This window comes from Aureococcus anophagefferens (genome assembly GCF_000186865.1).
Source record: "Aureococcus anophagefferens unplaced genomic scaffold AURANscaffold_4, whole genome shotgun sequence".
NCBI lineage: Eukaryota > Pelagophyceae > Pelagomonadales > Pelagomonadaceae > Aureococcus > Aureococcus anophagefferens.
Window position 1 is genome coordinate 2,659,024 of NW_008705564.1, and position 17,587 is coordinate 2,676,610.

Sequence of the window (17,587 nt, forward strand, 5' to 3'; positions counted from 1 at the left end):
CGCGGCTCGAGCAGCTCGACGCCAACCTCGCGCCGCCGCGGGGTTCGCGCCCGGCGGCCTAATGAGGTCCTTCGACTCGAGCTCCCCGCGGGGCCGGCTCGGGCGGACGAGCGAGCTCGCGTCGCGACGATGCTACGAAAAAACTGTATAAAATAAAAGGCCGGGGGCGACCGGGGCGGCCGGCGACTTCTTCGCCGGCGCCCTGGTGGCTTGGAACCCCCGATGGTGGCCGACGCTCAGTAGAAGTCGCACCAGTCGTTGAACGCGAGGACGGCCTCGAGGAGCTCGGCGGGGAAGGAGAAGCCGACCTTGGCCGTCGCCGCCTCGTCGAGCGCCAGCGCGGCGCCGTGGAAGGCCGCCGGGTAGGCCGCGCGGTCGCCGCCCGCGGCGCGCCAGGGCCCCCTCTTGGGACGGAGCGCGACGGCGGCGCCCTCGAGCCCGCGGAGGAAGACGTAGGGCCGGAGGGGCCCCGCCGTCGCCTGGGCGACGGCGCCGAGCTCCGTGACGACGGCGCCGCCGCACGCGGGCCGCACGCGCTTGATCGAGAGCTCGGAGCCGCGGAGCGTCAGAACGACGACGTCGCCGTCGCGGAAGGTCTCGTAGGACTCGCCCGTGGACGCGACGGCGCGGCCGCCGGCGATCCAGTCGCCGGACTCGCGCAGCAGGCACCCGCCGCCGAAGCAGTGCGGCAGCTGGCCCGCGGCGAGCGCCGCGCAGGGACCGTTCGGGACGAGCGCGCCGAAGCCGAGCGCGAAGCCGCAGTCGAGGACCTCGAGCTCGCAGCGGCCGCCGTCGACGTCGATCTCCGCGAGCGCCGGCGCCTTCCCGCCGGCCGCGTAGCGGACGACGCGGCCCTGGGCCTCGAGCGTGCAGTTGCTGGACTTGTTCTGCCTGCTGAAGCGGGGCAGAACACGGCCGACGCGCTCGGCCAGCGACGGGTCGCTCGACGGGTCGGCGAGCGACAGGATGTCGCCGCTGGAGCTCACGTGGGGTATGGACTCCATGCGTTCAAATAACAAGGCCAGTTCGGGTTCCAGTCGGGACGCAGTTCGACGTAGCGGGTGACGAGGCCTGCTTGTCGCCGGTTGCACCAACGTTCAATTTGCGGTGCTCCGTCGGCTCGGGGGCGCAGCCGCAAAAGGCACTCGAATCGAGCGCTCCGGTCCGAGCCGCGAACGCCACGCGCGCCGGGAGCCGCCCCCCGCGAGACGAGACCGAACGTAACGGGGAAGCAAAAAGAAGCCAAACCCCCGAGCCTAGTAGAAGACCATCTGGGACCGGCGCGCGTACTCGTCGGACGTGAGCTGCTTCGCGCGCGCGGACGACACGGAGCCGAGGAGCTTCCAGAACTTGTAGACGATGTTCGTCACCCAGAGCTGGACGGCCAGCACGAGGAGGTAGAGCGCGTTGGTCGCGTAGACGGCGAAGAGCACGAGGACGTAGAGCGACTTGAGGAGGCAGAACGCGAGGTATATGGTCGCCTTCCGGTGGTCGAGCTGGCGCGCGCCGAAGTAGCCGCAGATGGGCCCGAGGATGAAGAAGAGGGCCACGGGCCCCCAGTCGCCCACGGGCCCGAGGCACGTGAGGAACGTGTCGAGCACGTCGACCAAAGCAAAGCACTTGATCGACCAGCGGTAGTTGACGAGCTTCTGCTCCGCGAGCGTCAGGTGCGGCGCGGGCGCCGGCCCGCCCCGCTCGGCCACGGACACGAGGCGCGCGCCGTCGAGCGCGGCGATGGCGCGGTCGCACTCCGCGCGCTGGAGCGCGGCCGCGACCTCCTCGTCGGAGGGGACGGCCGTCGCGACGACGACGGGGGGCGCGGCGCCGGGGATCTCGGCCTCGAAGGCGTCGCCGGGGCGCACGCCCGCGGGGATGGGCACCTGGCTCTCGAGCCCGTCGACCTCCACGCGGAGGCTCATGCCCGGCGCGCTGCCCGGGGGCGCCGTCACGGACACGCGCCGCGCCGGCGCCGGCTCCTCGAGGTCCACGTCCACGGGCCGCACCTCGGCCTCGACGGGCTCGTAGGAGCTCGCCGGCCGAGCGACCGCCGGCAAGACGGACGGCGCATCGCGCCGCTCCGACACCATGGTGGCGCCGCCCGACCCGGGAGAAGCTCTCCAAGCTTGGCCCGGGGCTGCTTCGTCCGGAGGATACGCGGCCGATCGTGCCGTTTTGGTTGGGAAAATGGCTGTGCTCACGACGCGCGCGCGTGTCTCCGTGCCGTTTTCGTTGGCTGTGTACATGCCCGCTTACGACGCGCGCGCGCGCGTCTCGGCGGGCTCGCGCCGTCGGGGGGCGCCGGCTGCGTACGAGGGGTCGTCGCGCGGCGGCCCGTCCCCGGCGCACCTTCAGGGCCACGCCCACGACGCGGCGGCGTCGCGCGCGGCCTGCTTCTCGATCTCGCGCTGGAGCGCGGCCTCGCGGTCCTGGAGCCGCTCGGACCAGGCGACGTGGTCGTCGATGGCGTCGGCGCTGAGGTCGTCGAGGAACGCGGCCGCGACCGCGGCGCGCGGCGGCGGGCTGAGGATCTCGACCTCGACGAAGGGCTTCATGCCGTCGCTCGTCGCCGGCCGCGGGTAGTAGAGGCCGCAGGGGCTCGGCTTCGCGTAGGACCGGACCTTCTGCGGCAGCTCCGCGACCATCCGGCGCACGGATCGACGCACGGAGATCATCGTGACCTTGTGCCTCAGGATCGACGTCGGGACGCGCGCCATGGCGACCTGCGGGGAGGGGCCGTCGCGGTCGACGGCGAGGGCGGATCCGTCGCCGCGGTCGCGAGCCGGGGGTGTCGTCGCGCGTCTCGGCCGAGCGACGTCGCGCCGCCGCCGGCGTCGTCGCGGCACTCGTCGACGGCCCCGACGGCGCGGCGTCGCTTTGTCGCGTGTACGCGCGGGCCAAGGAGTGCCGCGGCGGCGGCGGCGGCGCGGCGACGGGGCAGGGGTGGCTTTGCGTTGCGTTCGCGCGGCGCGGAAGCGCTGCGAACGTTCTTCTTCGTAAACGAGCGCCCGAGCGACGCCGCCGTTTCGTCACCGCCGTAGCGCGAGGCGTTGTACCGCGTGCAGGGTAACCGTCGATCGACTGAGGGGGCGGAAGTGGCGTACTGGGCGCCGGAGAGCGCGCCTTGGTTGCGTCGCAACGGGACGACTTCCGGCTCCGAAGCGCCGAGGAAGCCGGAAAGTTGGCCTGGGTCCGCGCGCGCGCGCGGCGAAGACGTCGTTCGAACGGCGTAGGCCTCGGCGTCGTGTCCGAAGGTGCCGACAAGCGATATTCCTATGCCGTCTCCCGCGTCGGCCCGCCCGGGCTCTCTTAGGTCCCGCGCGCGCGCGCGCCCATACACCTCCGGCGCGACTCTTTTGTCCGAGCCCTGCCACAAGAGTGTGAGCTCGAGATCTTGGGGATCGTGTGTGCGATGGAGCTCGAGATCTTGGGGTGATGAAATCGCTGCTGCGCCGCCCGCCGCAGCGCATCGGCATCAGATGAAATCGCTGCTGCGCCGCCCGCCGCAGCGCATCGACATCACGGGCACGCACCACGTGCTCCTGCGCCAGCACCTCTTCGAGCAACCGGTCGCGCAGGAGCGCACGGGCCGGCGCGTCGCCGACCGCAGCGGCCTGAAGCTCTGGCCCTGCGCGCTGCCGCTGCTGCGGCACCTGCTCGCCGAGGTCGTGCCCGACCTCGGCGCCGCGCTCGGCCGCGCGCCGCGCGTCCTCGAGCTCGGCTCGGGCGTGGGCCTCCTCGGCATCGGCCTCGGCGTCGCCGGCGGCTGCGACGTCACGCTCACGGACCCCGCGCTCGCGACGCGCTTCGCGGAGCACGACGCGGACCGCGCGACGACGCTCGACTGGCTCGCGGCGAACGTCGCGCTCAACGGCGCCGCGGGCGGGCGCTGCGCGGCGCGCCGGCTCGTCTGGGGCGACGCGGCCGACGCCGCGGCGCTCGCCGAGTGCGGGCCCTTCGACCTCGTCGTCGGCGCGGACCTCCTCTACGAGTCGGCGCACTACGCGGCGCTCGCGGCGGCCCTCGACGCCTTCGCGCCCGTCGACGGCGACGGCCCGGCGGCCGTGCTCGGCTACGCGCACCGCGTCGGCGGGGAGCGGCGGTTCTTCGCGGACGTCGCCGCGGACCGCTTCGCCGCGACGACGGCGCCGCTCGGCGGGACCAAGGGCGGCGCGTCCGTGACCTCCCTCCGCCGGCGTAAGGCGTGAGCCGTCGTCCCCTTAGGGCCCCCCGCCTAGGAAGGACGACGACGGCGACGCCGCCGCGCCGCGGCCGCCGCGGCCGCGGCCGCCGCGGCCGCCCGCGCCGCCGCGCCGGAAGGACAGGGACGCGCCCGAGCTCTTGAACGTCGACGCGAGGCGGTTCGCGTGCTTGCCTACCAAGCATGTCGGTAACGATTTCTCTTCGTTTTCCCGGTCAAAATCTCTCGAAAATCGTCACCGCCACAGGACGCTGGTGCTTGCTCTTCAGCTTGTCGTGCGCGTCCGCCGCCTCCTCCGCCGCGAGGAACTTGTCGCGGTCCTCCGGCGTCATGGCGGCGAGCATCTTCGCCTTGTCCTCGGCCTCCTTGCGCTTGCCCTCGCGCAGGGTCTCCATGAAGTTGCGCCCCGAGCCCCCGCCGAGCGCCACCGTCGGCGGCGCCGCGGCGTCGCCGGCGTCCGCGGGCGCGTCCTTGGTCGCGGCCTCGGCGAGCTGCGCCTTGAGGGCGGCGGGCACGGGCGGCGGCGTCGGCGCGGGCGCGGGCGGCGGCGCGGGCGCGGGCGGCGGCGGCGCGGCGCTCGGGGCGGGGACCGGCGGCGGGCCCGCCTTGGTCGGCGAGGCGGCGTCGGGCCGCGGCGACGGCACGTCGATGGCCTCGATCTCCCGCGCGGGCACGACCGTGCGCCGGCGGTGGCGGTCGGGCGTCCGGTGTCCGCCGGACTCGTCCAACTCCATGATGAACGTCCTGACCTCGTCGGCGTACTTGTGGTCCGGACCGCCGGGGCCGAGGTGGTAGACATCGCTGGAGAGCACACGCCAGCCGTCGGCCCGCAGCGCGCCCAGCACGGCGAGCGCGCGCGCCGGCGTCATCTTGCTAGCGACGAGGGCGGCCCCATAATCCTTGAAGTCGCTCGACAAGGAGCCGTTGAGGGGCTGGAGCTTCGGCTCCGCGTCGTCGACGTCGATGCGCACGTCACACATTCGGTGGAGACCCGACCTCTGGGTCAGCTGAAGCACGCGCATCGCGCGGCCAGACGACGGCAGGCCTGGTGGTGGCCAATGCTGCCCGAGGCCGCCCAGACTCAGGATGGTGTTACCCGAACGTTGCAGTGTGTTGAACTTACGAGGCGCGCTACGCCTCGCGCTACTCCAGCAGATTCAACGCCAGATGCAGGCCGCCGCGCGGAGGTGCGGCGCGTCGACCCCGGGCAATACCAGACAGTTATAAAATCGCGCCCCTGGCGGAGGCGCGCCGGCGGGAGGCGGTCGGTCGACCGGCTCCCGGCGGCGGGCCCGCGCGCGCGGCGAATTGGCGCCGCCGCGCTCACAGGTTCGCGATGGAGCCCTTGAGCCCCGCGAGCAGCTCGTCGAGCGTCTCCCGCGCCAGGTGCTCGTCCCCCGGCGCCGCGCGCTCCCGCAGCAGGCCGTCGAGGTCCGCGAAATCGCACGACAGCCCGCGCATGGCCACCTCGTTCTCGAGGAGCTGCAGGAACGCGTCGCGCTCGACGCCCGTGACGCCGTCGTCGAGGCCGTCGAAGAGGGCGCCGCCCTTGGCCAGCAGCACGTCGACGGCGGCCAGGGGCAGGCCGAGCACGGAGACTTCGCGGCGCTCCTCGATCTTCGCGGGGAAGGTCGTCGACAGCGGCGCCTCGGACCGCACCGTCGTCGCCGGCGCGGCGAAGGCGCGGCGATGCATCGCGGCGCGGAGCAGCGGCCGCAGCGCACTTGTTCTCGAGAGCAACGCTGCCATCGCCGGCGTCAAGATCGAGTGAAGCCAGAGCTTGCTTGTGGCAAATTTGCACATTGAAGCGTCCGTGGCGCCATCGAAAACTTCCAGCACGCTTATTTCTTGGACTCGATGTTGAGGAGGGACGCGCGGATGACCTCGTCGGAGTCCGCGGGCGCGAAGATGAGCGTGCCGTCGCCGAGCTCGACCTGGTAGGGCACGGGCGCGTCCCAGCCCTCCTCGATGTAGTTGTGGGTGACGACGGTGCCCGGCGTCCAGCCGTTCGGGCCGCCGAGGTTGCACTCGACGGCCGCGCCGACGTCGAAGCGGGGCCCGGCCGCGCGGTCGCGCTCGAGGTAGGCCTCGAGCTGCGCGTCGTCGACGAGGCAGCCGTCGAGGTCCGCGCGGAGTTTGGCCTCGTCGATGTCGACGCCGATGACGACGATCTCGGACCGCGGCGTCGCGCCGTCCCAGTCGCCCGCGTCCTCGAGCGCGAAGTGCTTCCCCGCGAAGGCCCAGGAGATGGCGCGGTTCGGGTGCGACGCGAGCCACGCGAAGCCCTTGGACCGGAGCACGGCCTCCCACGCGCTCTCGACGCCGGGGACGCCCGCGCCGCCGGGCTTGACGTCGTCCAGATTCAGCACGTCCTTCTGGGGGATGGGCCACCGCTTGATGAGGCCGACGAGCTTCGCGTAGTCGAACGGCCGCTCGTGGTTCTCGTAGGCGAAGGACGACACGCCGAGCGCGTCGACCGTGAGCGGCGCGGGCGCGGCGTGGTCGTGGTCGTGGTCGTGGTCGTGCGCCGCGTCGGCCTCCGACGCGCAGTCCGGGTCCGCGCGGCGGGACGACGCCTCCCCCGCGGCCGGCGCCGGCGTCGCGACGTTGGGCAGCAGGTCGGCGAGCGCCGCCCGCCCGAATTCGGTGACGAGCACGTCCGCGTCCGGCACGAGCGCCGCGCAGGTGAGACTCGCGGTCTCGACGTCCTTGGCCGACGCCATGTCGACCTTGTTGATGGCGACGGCGTCCGCGGCCTCGACCTGCGCGACGAGCAGCGCCGTCACCTTGCGCTGCGCCGCGCAGGGGTCCGCCTCGAGGTCCGCGACGGACGCGAGGGCCGCCTTGCGCGCCTCGACGACGCCGTGGTAGGGGTCCGGCGGCGGCCCGTCGTCGGCGACGCGGTCCTCCATACTGTCCCAGGACATCCACTGCTCCGCGAAGGCCGGCGCGTCGACGACCGTGACGATGCGGTCCACGGCCACGCCGCCGTCCTCCAGATTGTACTGGACGGCTCTCGGGTCCGCGACGCCGGACATCTCGATGACGACGTGGTCGAAGGGCTTGCCGCGGTCCGCGCCGACCCGGACCAGGTCCTTGACGTTCCCGGCGAGCTCCAGCGCCGACGCGCCGCAGCAGACGCAGCCGTTCTGGAGCTCGAGGAGCTCGACCTCGGTCTCGTCGACGCCGACGAGCTCCTTGCGGATCACGGCGCCGTCGACGTTGACGGAGGCGACGTCGTTGACGACGACGGCGACGCGCAGGTCGTCGCGGTTGTCCAAAATGCCCGTGAGCATGGACGTCTTGCCTACCAAGCGCGTCGGTAACGATGTTTCATCGTCGAAAGCTCTCGAAAATCGTCACGGCCGCAGGACGCTGCGTCTTGCCCGCGCCGAGGAAGCCCGACAGGAGGGTGACCGGCGGCATGACCGCGGGCGCCGCGGCGGCCGACGACGCCAACGCCCGGAGGCGCGGCTGCGCGCGACCGAGGGCGCGGAAGGCCGTGCCGGCCCGGGGGAAGAGGAGCGCGAACATCGGAGCCGCCGCGACGCGCATCGCTTGCAGTCGAGGGCGCCTTGGTGAAGGTCCTTCGTCTGGCACGCGCCTCGAGCGCGCTGCTTCAACGTTGGCGTTGAAGTATTTCATCACCAACCCTTAGATGATCGAGAAGGCGCTGTGCCCCTGGCTCGCGCGGGCGTTGCGCGCCGCGTGCGCCGCGTTGAGCGCCCGGCCCTCGCGCGCGAGGTCCGCGCCGCGTCCCGGCGGCGGGGCCGCGCCGGGCGTCCGCGGCCGGAGCTGCGTCGGCGGCGGCTCGTAGCGCGGCGGCCGCGGCGGGCCCGCGGCGCCGCCGTCGTCGCAGACGAAGTGGGCGACCGTGTCGTCGGCGAAGGTCGCGCGCGCGGCGACCGCGGCCGCGGCCGCGCCGGGCCCGCGCCGCGACGGCGACGACGGGCTCGGCGCTTCGTCGACGTCCGCGACCAGCAGGCACCGGTGGGCCTCGCGCCGCCGCTGCGCGTCGTCGAGGGCCGCGCTCGCGTAGCCCGCCAGGCCCTCGACGGCGGGCGGCCGGTCCGCCGCGAGGACGGCGCGCGCGAGCGCCGAGACCCGGTCGCTCCCGACGCCGCCGCCGACGGACTCGACGAGCCGCGCCGCGTGGGCGGCGCCGACGTCGACGCCGCAGGACGCCAGCGCCCCCCGGACGTCGCCCTTGGCGACTTCCAGCCGGTTTCGGAGCTCGGCCGTCGCGGCCGCGAGCGAAATAGCGCCGTCGCCGTCGACGCGCAGCGCCAGCGCCTCGCGCGCGAGGGCCAGCGCGTCGTCGAAGGGCAGCGCCGAGCCGTCTACGCTCGCGTGTGTGCTGTCACCCGGCGCCAGACGGCGCGCGCCCGTGAGGACCTCCGCGGGGCCCGCGATCCCCCGCCGCGCGCCGCAGAGCGCCCCGTGGACCGGCGCCCGCGCCGGCGACGTCGGCCGGCGGTAGCGCGCCGCCGCCGCCGCGAGGCGCGCCGCGGCCTCGGCCTCGGCGGTCCGCGTCGCGTCCTCGAGCTCGCCCACGCGCGCGCGCGTCGCGAGGCCCCGGGCCAACTTCAGCGCCGCGACGCTCCGCCGCAGCTTCTCCAGCGGCGCCGCCTCCCGCGCCGCCACGACGTCGTCGACGGCCCTCGCCGCCGCGGCGTCGCGCGCGCGGCGCCGGAGCTCGCCGTCGTTGACCTCCTCGGCCCAGGCCCACGTCGTCGCCGCGCGCGGCCGGTCCTCGAAGCGGTCCGGCGCGAGGGCCGCGACGACCTGGGCGCCCCCGCCGAAGACGTGGTCTTTTGGGGGGGCGCCGTAGCGCGTTTGTACGTCGCCGGGATTCCAAAAGTCTTGATCACGAGTCGTCGCTTGGCTTAGGCGGAAGCCGCGGCCGTGCTCCTGCGGCCACCCGCCCCCGCGCTTCGGGGCGCCCGCCTCAGACGCACCCCCGCGCTTCTGAACACGGTTCCGCCAATCATGGTCCGACGTGAGCAGCGACCGGACGCTCATCGCTCGGCTTCAGAGGCAGCCAATCGTTCGGCTTCAGACGCAGCCCATCGTTCACGAGTCGTTTGAATTTATTGAATCGAACTGTTGAACTTTCAAGAAGTGAGTGAACCGTTCGAAGCAGTCGTGGGGCAGCCAGCGGCCGCCGGCGCTGGCCGCGGCCGGTGCCCATGGCGAGCGCCGGGGTCAAGGAGATCCGCAGGCTCCAGGAGGAGCAGCAGTCGCTCGCCGGCTCGCAGTCCGTGCCGAGCCTCGGCGCCGCCGCCGACGACGACGGCGGCGCGACGCAGCAGGCGCCGGCGACGGCGGACCGGTCGAACTCCATCGCGCGCAAGCTCTACACGGAGAGCGAGCGCGACCTCCTCACAAACTACGAGCCGAGCGACGTCGTCGCCGACGCCGAGGCGGCGCTGGACCAGCCGACGACGCGGACGCCGCGCCCCTACGAGGGCCTCCCCGAGCCGTCGCCGTCGCCGGGCGTCGAGATCGACGTCGACGCGTCGCGGGGCCTGCTGGCGCTGCTGCGCGACGCCCTCCCCTACTGGGGCCAGGGCATGGCCGGCGTCGAGGACGCCGTGCGAGCCGCCGCCGGGGCCGCGGACATCGAGGAGACGCAGATCGTCGACGGCGAGACGGGAGATACCGCGTTGCTCCTCTGCGCGCAGTACGGCGCGGGCGACCTCGTGGAATTGCTCGTCGCCCAGGGCGCCGAGGTCAACGCGCGCCTGCCCAACGGCGCCACGGCGCTCCACTACATGTCCAACGGCGCCACGCTGTCGCCGCCGGCCGTCGTCGCGCTGCTCCGTTTCGGGGCCGATCCGAACGTCGCGGAGCTGCACACGGGCGCGACGCCGCTCATGTACGCCGCGGACGCCGGCGCGACGGCCGTCTGCGAGGACCTCGTGCGGCACGGCGCCGACGCCGCGGCCGTCGACTTCGACGGCTACGACGCGTTGGGCTACGCGGCCGAGAGCGGCCTGCACGACGCGTGCGTCGCGTTCTTGAAGTCCGTCGCGCCCAAGACCAAGCCGAAGCCGCCGCCGCCGACGACGCCGAACACGGCCGCGGCGGGAAACGCGGCGACGTCGCCCTACTCCATCGACATCGGCGCGCCCGTCGTCGGCGCGCCGTCGTCGAAGAAGAAGAAGAAGCCCGACCCGCCGCCGGCCGCGCCGCCGTCGGCGGCGGGCACGCCCAACTCGCGGCGCGACGACTTCGACCGGGAGCTCGCGGAGCTCCGCGACGCGCGGGAGACGCTCAAGCACCTCGCTGTGCCGAAACCAACCACTGGTTTGGGGGGTCCCCACCAAACTTGAGAATTCTCTAGCTCGGTCAAATCAAAGTCGATTCGGCTGATTTTTGGACGGATCGATTGCTCTCGTCGAGTTCTCGAAGCACAGCGAAAGAGTCTGGTCCAAACCGTTCGATTATGCGCACATTGAAGTCGGGTTGAAGATTTGGTTTCGGCACAGGCACCTCGAGGCGGACCGCGCGCGCCTCGAGAGCGAGCAGCGCGCGGCCGCGGCGCGCCACGACGCGGACGAGGCGCGCGACCGCGCGGACCGCGCGGAGCGGCGCCTCGCGCTCGCGCAGCAGGACGCGGCGTCGTTGAAGGCGCGCCTCGACGCGGCCCAGGGCCTCGCGGACAAGGCGTCGGGCGAGCTGCGGAGCCTCCAGTACGAGGCGGCGACGGACCGCGAGCGGTCCGCGAGCCTCGCGGCGGGCGCGCAGGCGCGCGCGGACGAGGTCGAGCGCGCGCGGTCGCGCGCCGCGGCCGCCGGCGAGGCGGCGCTCGAGCGGGCCGTGCGCGCCGAGGGCGACCTCGGGCGCGCGCGCGCGGATCTGGACGCGGCGCTCCGCGACGTCGAGCGCGAGAAGGCGGCGTCGGCGAAGGCCCGCGCGGATTTGGAAGACGCCAGGGCGACCGTTTCCGCGCTCGAGGCCGCGAAGGCGTCGACGGCCGACGCCCACGCCGCCGCGCTCGCGGCGGCGCGCGCGTCGGCCATGGCCGTCGCCCTCGAGGCCGCGCGGCAGGCCGCCGCGGCCGTGGGCGCGCCCGCGGCCGCGGACCCGGCCGCGGGCGCGCGCGAGGCCGAGGAGCGGAGCCGCCGCGACGCCGTCGAGTCCCAGCTGTCGGCGCGCGTCGCCGCCTGGGAGACGGCCTGCGGCGAGGCCAAGGCCGCGCTGGAGAAGAAGATCGAGGCGCACCGGACGGACGAGGCGCGGCGGCAGGCGGACCTCGACGGTGCGCGGCGCGACGCCTCTTCCTGGGAGGCCAAGTGCGCGCGCGCCGAGGCCGAGCGGGACGCGCTGGCGAAGGACGCCGAGGCGCTCCGGGCGCGGGAGGCCGAGGCGTCGCGGCGCGCGGACGCCGAGCGGGACGCGCTGCGGCGCAAGCTCGAGAGTGCCGAGGACGCCGGCAAGCAGCGGGAGGCCGAGGCCGCGCGCGCCGAGGCCGCGCTCGAGGCGGCGGCGGCGCGGTCCGCGGCCGCGGAGCAGCGCGGCGGCGCGCTGGAGCAGCAGCTCCTCTCGCTCGCGGCCACGGCCGGCGCGGACGAGCGGCGGTCCGCCCTCGAGGAGGCGCACAGGGCCAAGATGGCCGTCGCCGAGGCCGCGGTCGCGGCCGCCCGGGACGAGCGGAAGCGCGAGGCGGAGCTGCGCGGCGCCGTCGAGGAGAAGCTCGCCGCCGCGCTCCGCGACGGCGACGGCCGGCGCGCCGCGGAGGTCCGCCAGGGCCTCGAGGACACGCTCCGGCGCTTCGACGAGGCCGTCGCCGCGCCGCGCCAGGCGCGGGTCGTCGCCGACGCGATCAAGGCCGAGCTCGCGGCCCAGCTCGGCGACGCGCGCAAGCGCGACGAGGCCGCCGCGGGCCGGCGCCGCGACGAGGACGCCGCGCGCGCGCGCGACGCCGAGGCCGCGGCGGACCGCGCGCGCCGCGACGGCGCCGCGGAGCTCGAGAAGCTCCGCGGCGAGCTCGTGGCGCTGCGGGAGGCCGCCGCGGGCGACCGGGCGCGCTGCGAGGGCGCGGCCAAGGCCGCGGCGGACGCCGACGCCGCGCGGCAGCGCGCGGCCGCGAACCTCAACGAGGTCCGCGAGCAGGCGCTCAAGTTCAAGGCCGACCTATTGCAAAAGGAGCTCGAGGCCGCCGGGGCGGCGCGCGAGCTCCAGCTCGTGCGCGACGCCAAGGCCGAGTCCGACGCGTCGCGCGGCGGCGAGCTCGCCGCGGCGCGCGAGCGCCTCGCCAAGGCCGAGGCGGATCTCGCGGAGCAGACGAAGACCGCCCGGGAGCGCGGCGACGACGCGCGGCGCCAGCTCAAGAAGCTCGAGGACGACCACGAGCGGCAAAAGGCCCGCGACGACATCGACCGGCGCGCGGACGAGTCCGCGCGGCGCAAGGAGCACGAGGACGAGGTCACGAAGCTGTGTGCAAATCAAATCTTCAAATCGACTTCAATGTGAGCGTATTCGAATGTTTTGACACGAGCACTTCCGCAGTGCTTCGAGAACTCGACGAGAGCGATCGATCCGTCCAAAAATCAGCCGAATCGACGTCGATTTGACCGAGCTAGAGAATTTCAAAGTTTGGTCGGGACGTCCCAAACCAGTGGTTGATTTGCACACAGGTCACGAAGCTGTCGCGCGCGCTCCACGCGGCGCAGGCCGAGGCGGCGCAGCACAAGAGCCTCGCCGCGTCGTCGGCGTCGGGCTCGTCGACGGCCGCGGAGCGCGCGGCCGCCGCGGAGGCGTGCGGCGACGCGCTCCGGTGTTCGGCGGAGCGCGCGGCGTCGCGGCTCGCGGGGACGACCGAGTCCTACGAGGGCCGCCTGGCCGCGGCCATGGACGAGCTGTCGCTGACTAGGGCGTCGCTCGAGGACGCGTCCGACGGCGTCGAGAAGCTCCGGGCGCTCGAACAAAGGAACGCGCGGCTCGACCAAGACCTGACGCGCGAGTCGATGATGCGGCGCAAGCTCCACAACCAGATCGAGGACATGAAGGGCAAGATCCGGGTTTTGTGCCGCGTGCGGCCCCTGGCGCAGTTCGAGCGGGACCGCGGCGCGGGCGAGTCCGCCGTCGTCAAGGACGGCGAGGGGTCGCTCACGGTGCTACCCGCGAAAGAAAAGGGCGAGAAGAAGAAATTCATGTTCGACTTCGTGTTCGACGGCGCCGGGGCCGAGAACTCGCAGCCGCGGCTCTTCGAGGACGTCAAGCAGCTCATCACGTCCACGGTAGACGGCTACAACGTGTGCCTCTTCTGCTACGGGCAGACGGGATCGGGCAAGACGTTCACCATGGGCTCGGATTCGCGCATCGGCGCGACGCTCGGGCCCGACGGGAGAGTGTTGGAAGGAGCGGGCATCGCGCCGCGGTCCGCGGAGGCCGTCTTCGACATCTTGGAGGGGCGGACGTCGCAGTGCGACTGCACCGTGACGCTGTCCATGTTCGAGGTCTACTGCGACAAGCTCGTGGACTTGTTAAATACCTCGCCCCAGCAGCCCCACCTGAAGATTACCTTGGCGGAGCACTCGCCCACGGGCCTCGTCCACGTCGAGGGCGCGAAATCCCGGGAGGTGGCAGACGCCAAGGCGCTCGTCGACGCTTTGGCCTTCGGCATCGGCAACCGCACGGTGCACGCGACGAAAATGAACTCCGAGAGCTCGCGGAGCCACCTCGTCATGATGATGGAGATTAGCTCGACGAACAAGCGCACGGGCCACAAGGTCACGGGCAAGCTTACGTTGGTGGACCTCGCCGGGTCCGAGCGCGTCGACAAGAGCGGCGCGACGGGCGAGCGGCTCAAGGAGGCGACGGCCAGGGCAGCAAAAGGGTGATTCAACGTCGCTTCAACGTGAGTGTTCCGCGCGCGCGCGTTCCAAAAAAAAGCATCCACGCTTCGAGACCGTTCCGAGAGATGATCGCTCGTCCAAAAATCAGCCAAAACGAGTGGAAAACGGCCGAGATATGAGCCTTTGAAGTTGGGAATTTCGCTCTCTTTTGCTGCCCAGGCGACGGCCATCAACAAGTCGCTGTCGGCGCTGGGCGACGTCATCGCTTCTTTAACGGCCGCGGCGGGGGGCCACGTGCCCTACCGGAACCACCCGCTGACCATGCTCATGTCCGACTCCGTCGGCGGCTCCGCGAAGACGATGATGATCGTCTGCTCGTCGCCCGCGTCCGACAACGTCGCGGAGACGCTGACCTCGCTCCAGTTCGCGACGCGGTGCAAGGACGTCCGCTCGTCCGCGGACCCGCGCGCGGCCGCGGCGACCATCGCGGACCTCAAGGCCGAAGTGAAGAAGCTCCGCGAGGGCGGCGCGAGCGTCAAGGTCGGCGGCGGCCACGCCGTCGCGCCGCGCGGGCCCGCGGCGCTCGGCGCGAAGATCCGCCCGAAGAAGACCTAACTTGTTCTTTAGGCCGCGGCCCCCCGCGGGTGGAGGCGGAAGAGCGCGACCTGGGCGTCGTCGCAGGCGAGCGCGACGAAGCGCGAGTCCGGCGAGAAGCAGACCTGGCGCACGGCCGCGTTGCACCGGGGGTGCGCGAGGTAGGCGAGGGGCGCGTCCTTGGGGTCGTCGACGTCCCAGACGAGGACGCGGCCGACCTTGTTCCCCGCGGCGAGGAGGCGCCGCCGCGCGTCCACGGAGAAGCGCATGAACCAGATGTCCGCGTTTGGCAAATGGAACTGGCGGAGCACCAAGGCCGCGTCGTCGCGGTCGCCGTCGCCCTTGGCCGGCGCGTCGTCGCGGGCCACGGGGCTCCGCTTGTCGCCGTGGGGGTCCGGCGTCCACATGGCGACGGCGTTGCCCGTGGACTTGGATAACAGGAGGGACCCGGCCCAGCGCGCGCAGTCGACGTAGTTCGCGTGGACCGCCGCGGAAGAGAACGCGGGGAACTGCTGGAAGACCGTCGCGAAGGGCCGCCCGTCGCGGGGCCGCGGCGCCTCGTGGGACCGCGCCGCGGCCGCGACGACGGCGGGCGCGTCGAGCTGCCAGACCTGGGCAGGATAAGAGAGATTCAACGTCGCTTCAACGTGAGTGTTCCGCGCGCGCGCGTTCCGAAAAAAGCATCCACGCTTCGAGGCCGTTCCGAAAGATGATCGCTCGTCCAAAAATCAGCCGAAACGAGTGGAAAACGGCCGAGATATGAGCCTTTGAAGTTGGGAATTTTGCTCTCTTTTGCTGCCCTGCGCCAGACCTTGACCGTGTTGTCCATGCCCGCGCTGCAGAAGACCGCGCCCGTGAGGTGCGCGTCGACGCTCAGCACCTCGTCGCGGTGGCCCCGGTCGCCGGCGAAGACGGCGACGCAGACCGCCGTGCGCGCGTTCCAGAGGCGCACGGACTCGTCCTTGGACGCCGTGAGGAGCAGCGCGCCGTCGACGGGGTGGAAGCACGCGTCGTTGATCGCGTTGCCGTGGCCCACGAGCGCCACGTCCAAACGCCCGCTGCGGCAGTCCACTAATTTGGCGACGCCCCGCGCGCCGCCCACGGCGAGGAGCGGCGCCGCGTCGCGCCACGACCACGCGGCGCAGAAGAGGCTCTCGCCGTCGTCGTTGTCGACGTAGACCTGGCGCAGCTCGACGGCGGGTTGACGCCTCCGGGTCCGCGGCGACGGCGTAGACCGACGCGCGGTTGCTGCCGGCGACGGCGAGGTGGTGGTAGGCGCCGCCGTCGGACCGCGGCCAGAAGGCGACGGCGTAGACCGGCTGGCGGTGGTCCTCGCTGAGCAGGGCCACGAAGTCGGCGTTCTTCGGGTCCGCGTCGGACGCGTGCTTCTTCTTCCCCATGGTCACGCCGCGAGGGGCCATGGTCGCGCGCGTTCGCGCTCTCCGGCGCCGCCGAGGAGGGTCGCGTCGAGGCCGAGGTCGATGCTCGCTGAACCGCGTCCACAAGATCGGCTCCTTGCTGTCGACCTAGCTTGACGGGCTGCCAGAACCAGCCTTTGCACCGAGACCAAGCGCCCGCCGGCGTCCTCCTGGAGACACGCGCCAAACGCCGCCCCGCCCGCCGCGCCGCTCCGCGACCCTCCGCAACGCCCGCAACCCCCCCCGCGCGCGCGGCGACGCGATCGGCACGCACGCAGGCGCACCGACTACAGACCATGTCGAGCAAGCAAGTGGGGACGAAGAGCCAGATGAAGGAGGCGAAGAGCGACGGCGTGCCGCACCACAAGAGCGACAAGGCCGCGCCCGTGACCAAGGCCTCCGGCGGCGGCGAGGCGAGCCGCAACATCACGCGCAAGGGCGGGCCGGCGGTCGTCCGCAAGGCCGGCGTCTCCGGCGGCGCCATCGACGACCCGGCGAGCGGCGACTACACGTGCACGGACCCCAACGATCCCAATTACGACTCGCCAGACGACCCGGCCCGCGTCTCCAACTCCGACGCGTAGGGCGACGGCCCGCCGCGCGCGCGAACGGTCTGGAGCGTCGTCGTCGAGTCGTTCCAGCCCGTCACGGACCGGCGCCCGCGCGGCTCCAGCCTGTATAAGATGGCTCGAGATCGACGTGCCGGGAAGGCCAGGCGGCGGCGCCCCGTGCTTCGGCCGATGCGCCGCGCCGCGCGCTCCTTAGGGCCGCGGGGGCGCGCTCGGGTTCTCGCCGGAGAGCCAGACGAAGAAGTCGAGGTTGTCCTGGCCGCCGCCGGGCCCGCCCGGCGCGGCGGGCGCGCCGCCCGCCGGGGGCGGCGGCGCGGCGGCCGCGGCGCCGGGCGTCTCGAGGGACACCTCCTTGCGCCAGGCGGACGCGCGCAGCGACGACGCGATGTCCGTCGGCGCGCCGCCGCCGTCCGCGGCGGCGGACGTCCGCGCGTAGTCTCGGAACGACTTCGCGAGGTTGAGGAGCTCCTCGACGGCCGGCGGCGGCGCGTCGCCGCCGCCGGCGGCGGCGGCCGGCGGGTTCACGTACGTCGCGATGGGCGGCGGCGACGCGTCGCGGTCGTCGCGCGCGCCGCCGCGCGGCCGCCGCGGCGACGCGGCCGCGTCGGACGCGTCGTCGTCGGACGCGAACTTGCCGTAGTTCACCGGCGGCGCCGTCTCACTCAGCGCCGCGGCGATGGAGCCCGCGACGTCGCGCTCGCCGTCGACGGCGGCGGCGCGGTGGAAGAGGCTCTCGAAGTCGCCGCCGCCGTCGAGGCCCGCGCCCGCGCCGAAGACGACCTCGCCGGCGGCCGCGCCGTGGGCCACGTCCTCGACGAGGGGCGCGTCGAAGTCCACGGCCGGCGGCGGCGGCGTCGCCGCGTCGTCGCCGCCCCGGAGCCAGTCCGGCGCGTCGTCGTCGTCCGAGTCACCGCCGTCCGGCTTCGGCGAGTGCGCGCCGTCGGCGACGGGCGTCCACGCCTGGGAGGACCGCGGGTCCTCGGCGGCCAGCTCGCGGGGCCGGTC

General features: G+C 73.3%; 2 protein-coding genes across 2 annotated transcripts in view; one reads left to right on the forward strand and one right to left on the reverse strand.

Moving 5' to 3' along the window:
• AURANDRAFT_71089 (hypothetical protein) overlaps positions 1–7,753 on the reverse strand; it is a gene marked incomplete at both ends in the record, with an annotated part of 8,661 nt that extends 908 nt beyond the window's left edge. The window contains 10 exons of the mRNA XM_009036244.1: positions 129–132; positions 253–975; positions 1,279–1,929; positions 2,365–2,720; positions 3,782–3,959; positions 4,243–4,372; positions 4,449–5,194; positions 5,526–5,927; positions 6,053–7,505; positions 7,573–7,753. Of these exons, the coding sequence (XP_009034492.1) occupies positions 129–132; positions 253–975; positions 1,279–1,929; positions 2,365–2,720; positions 3,782–3,959; positions 4,243–4,372; positions 4,449–5,194; positions 5,526–5,927; positions 6,053–7,505; positions 7,573–7,753 (4,824 nt within the window). The remainder of the gene's footprint in view (positions 1–128; positions 133–252; positions 976–1,278; positions 1,930–2,364; positions 2,721–3,781; positions 3,960–4,242; positions 4,373–4,448; positions 5,195–5,525; positions 5,928–6,052; positions 7,506–7,572) is intronic.
• A 5,354-nt stretch (positions 7,754–13,107) lies between these two features.
• Positions 13,108–14,448, forward strand: AURANDRAFT_2193 (hypothetical protein; the record flags this gene model as incomplete). Its single annotated transcript, XM_009035877.1, has 2 exons — positions 13,108–13,980; positions 14,182–14,448. Coding segments are annotated over 2 exons (1,140 nt in total), but the record flags the coding sequence as incomplete, so codon positions are not given.
• Between the last annotated feature and the right edge of the window lie 3,139 nt (positions 14,449–17,587).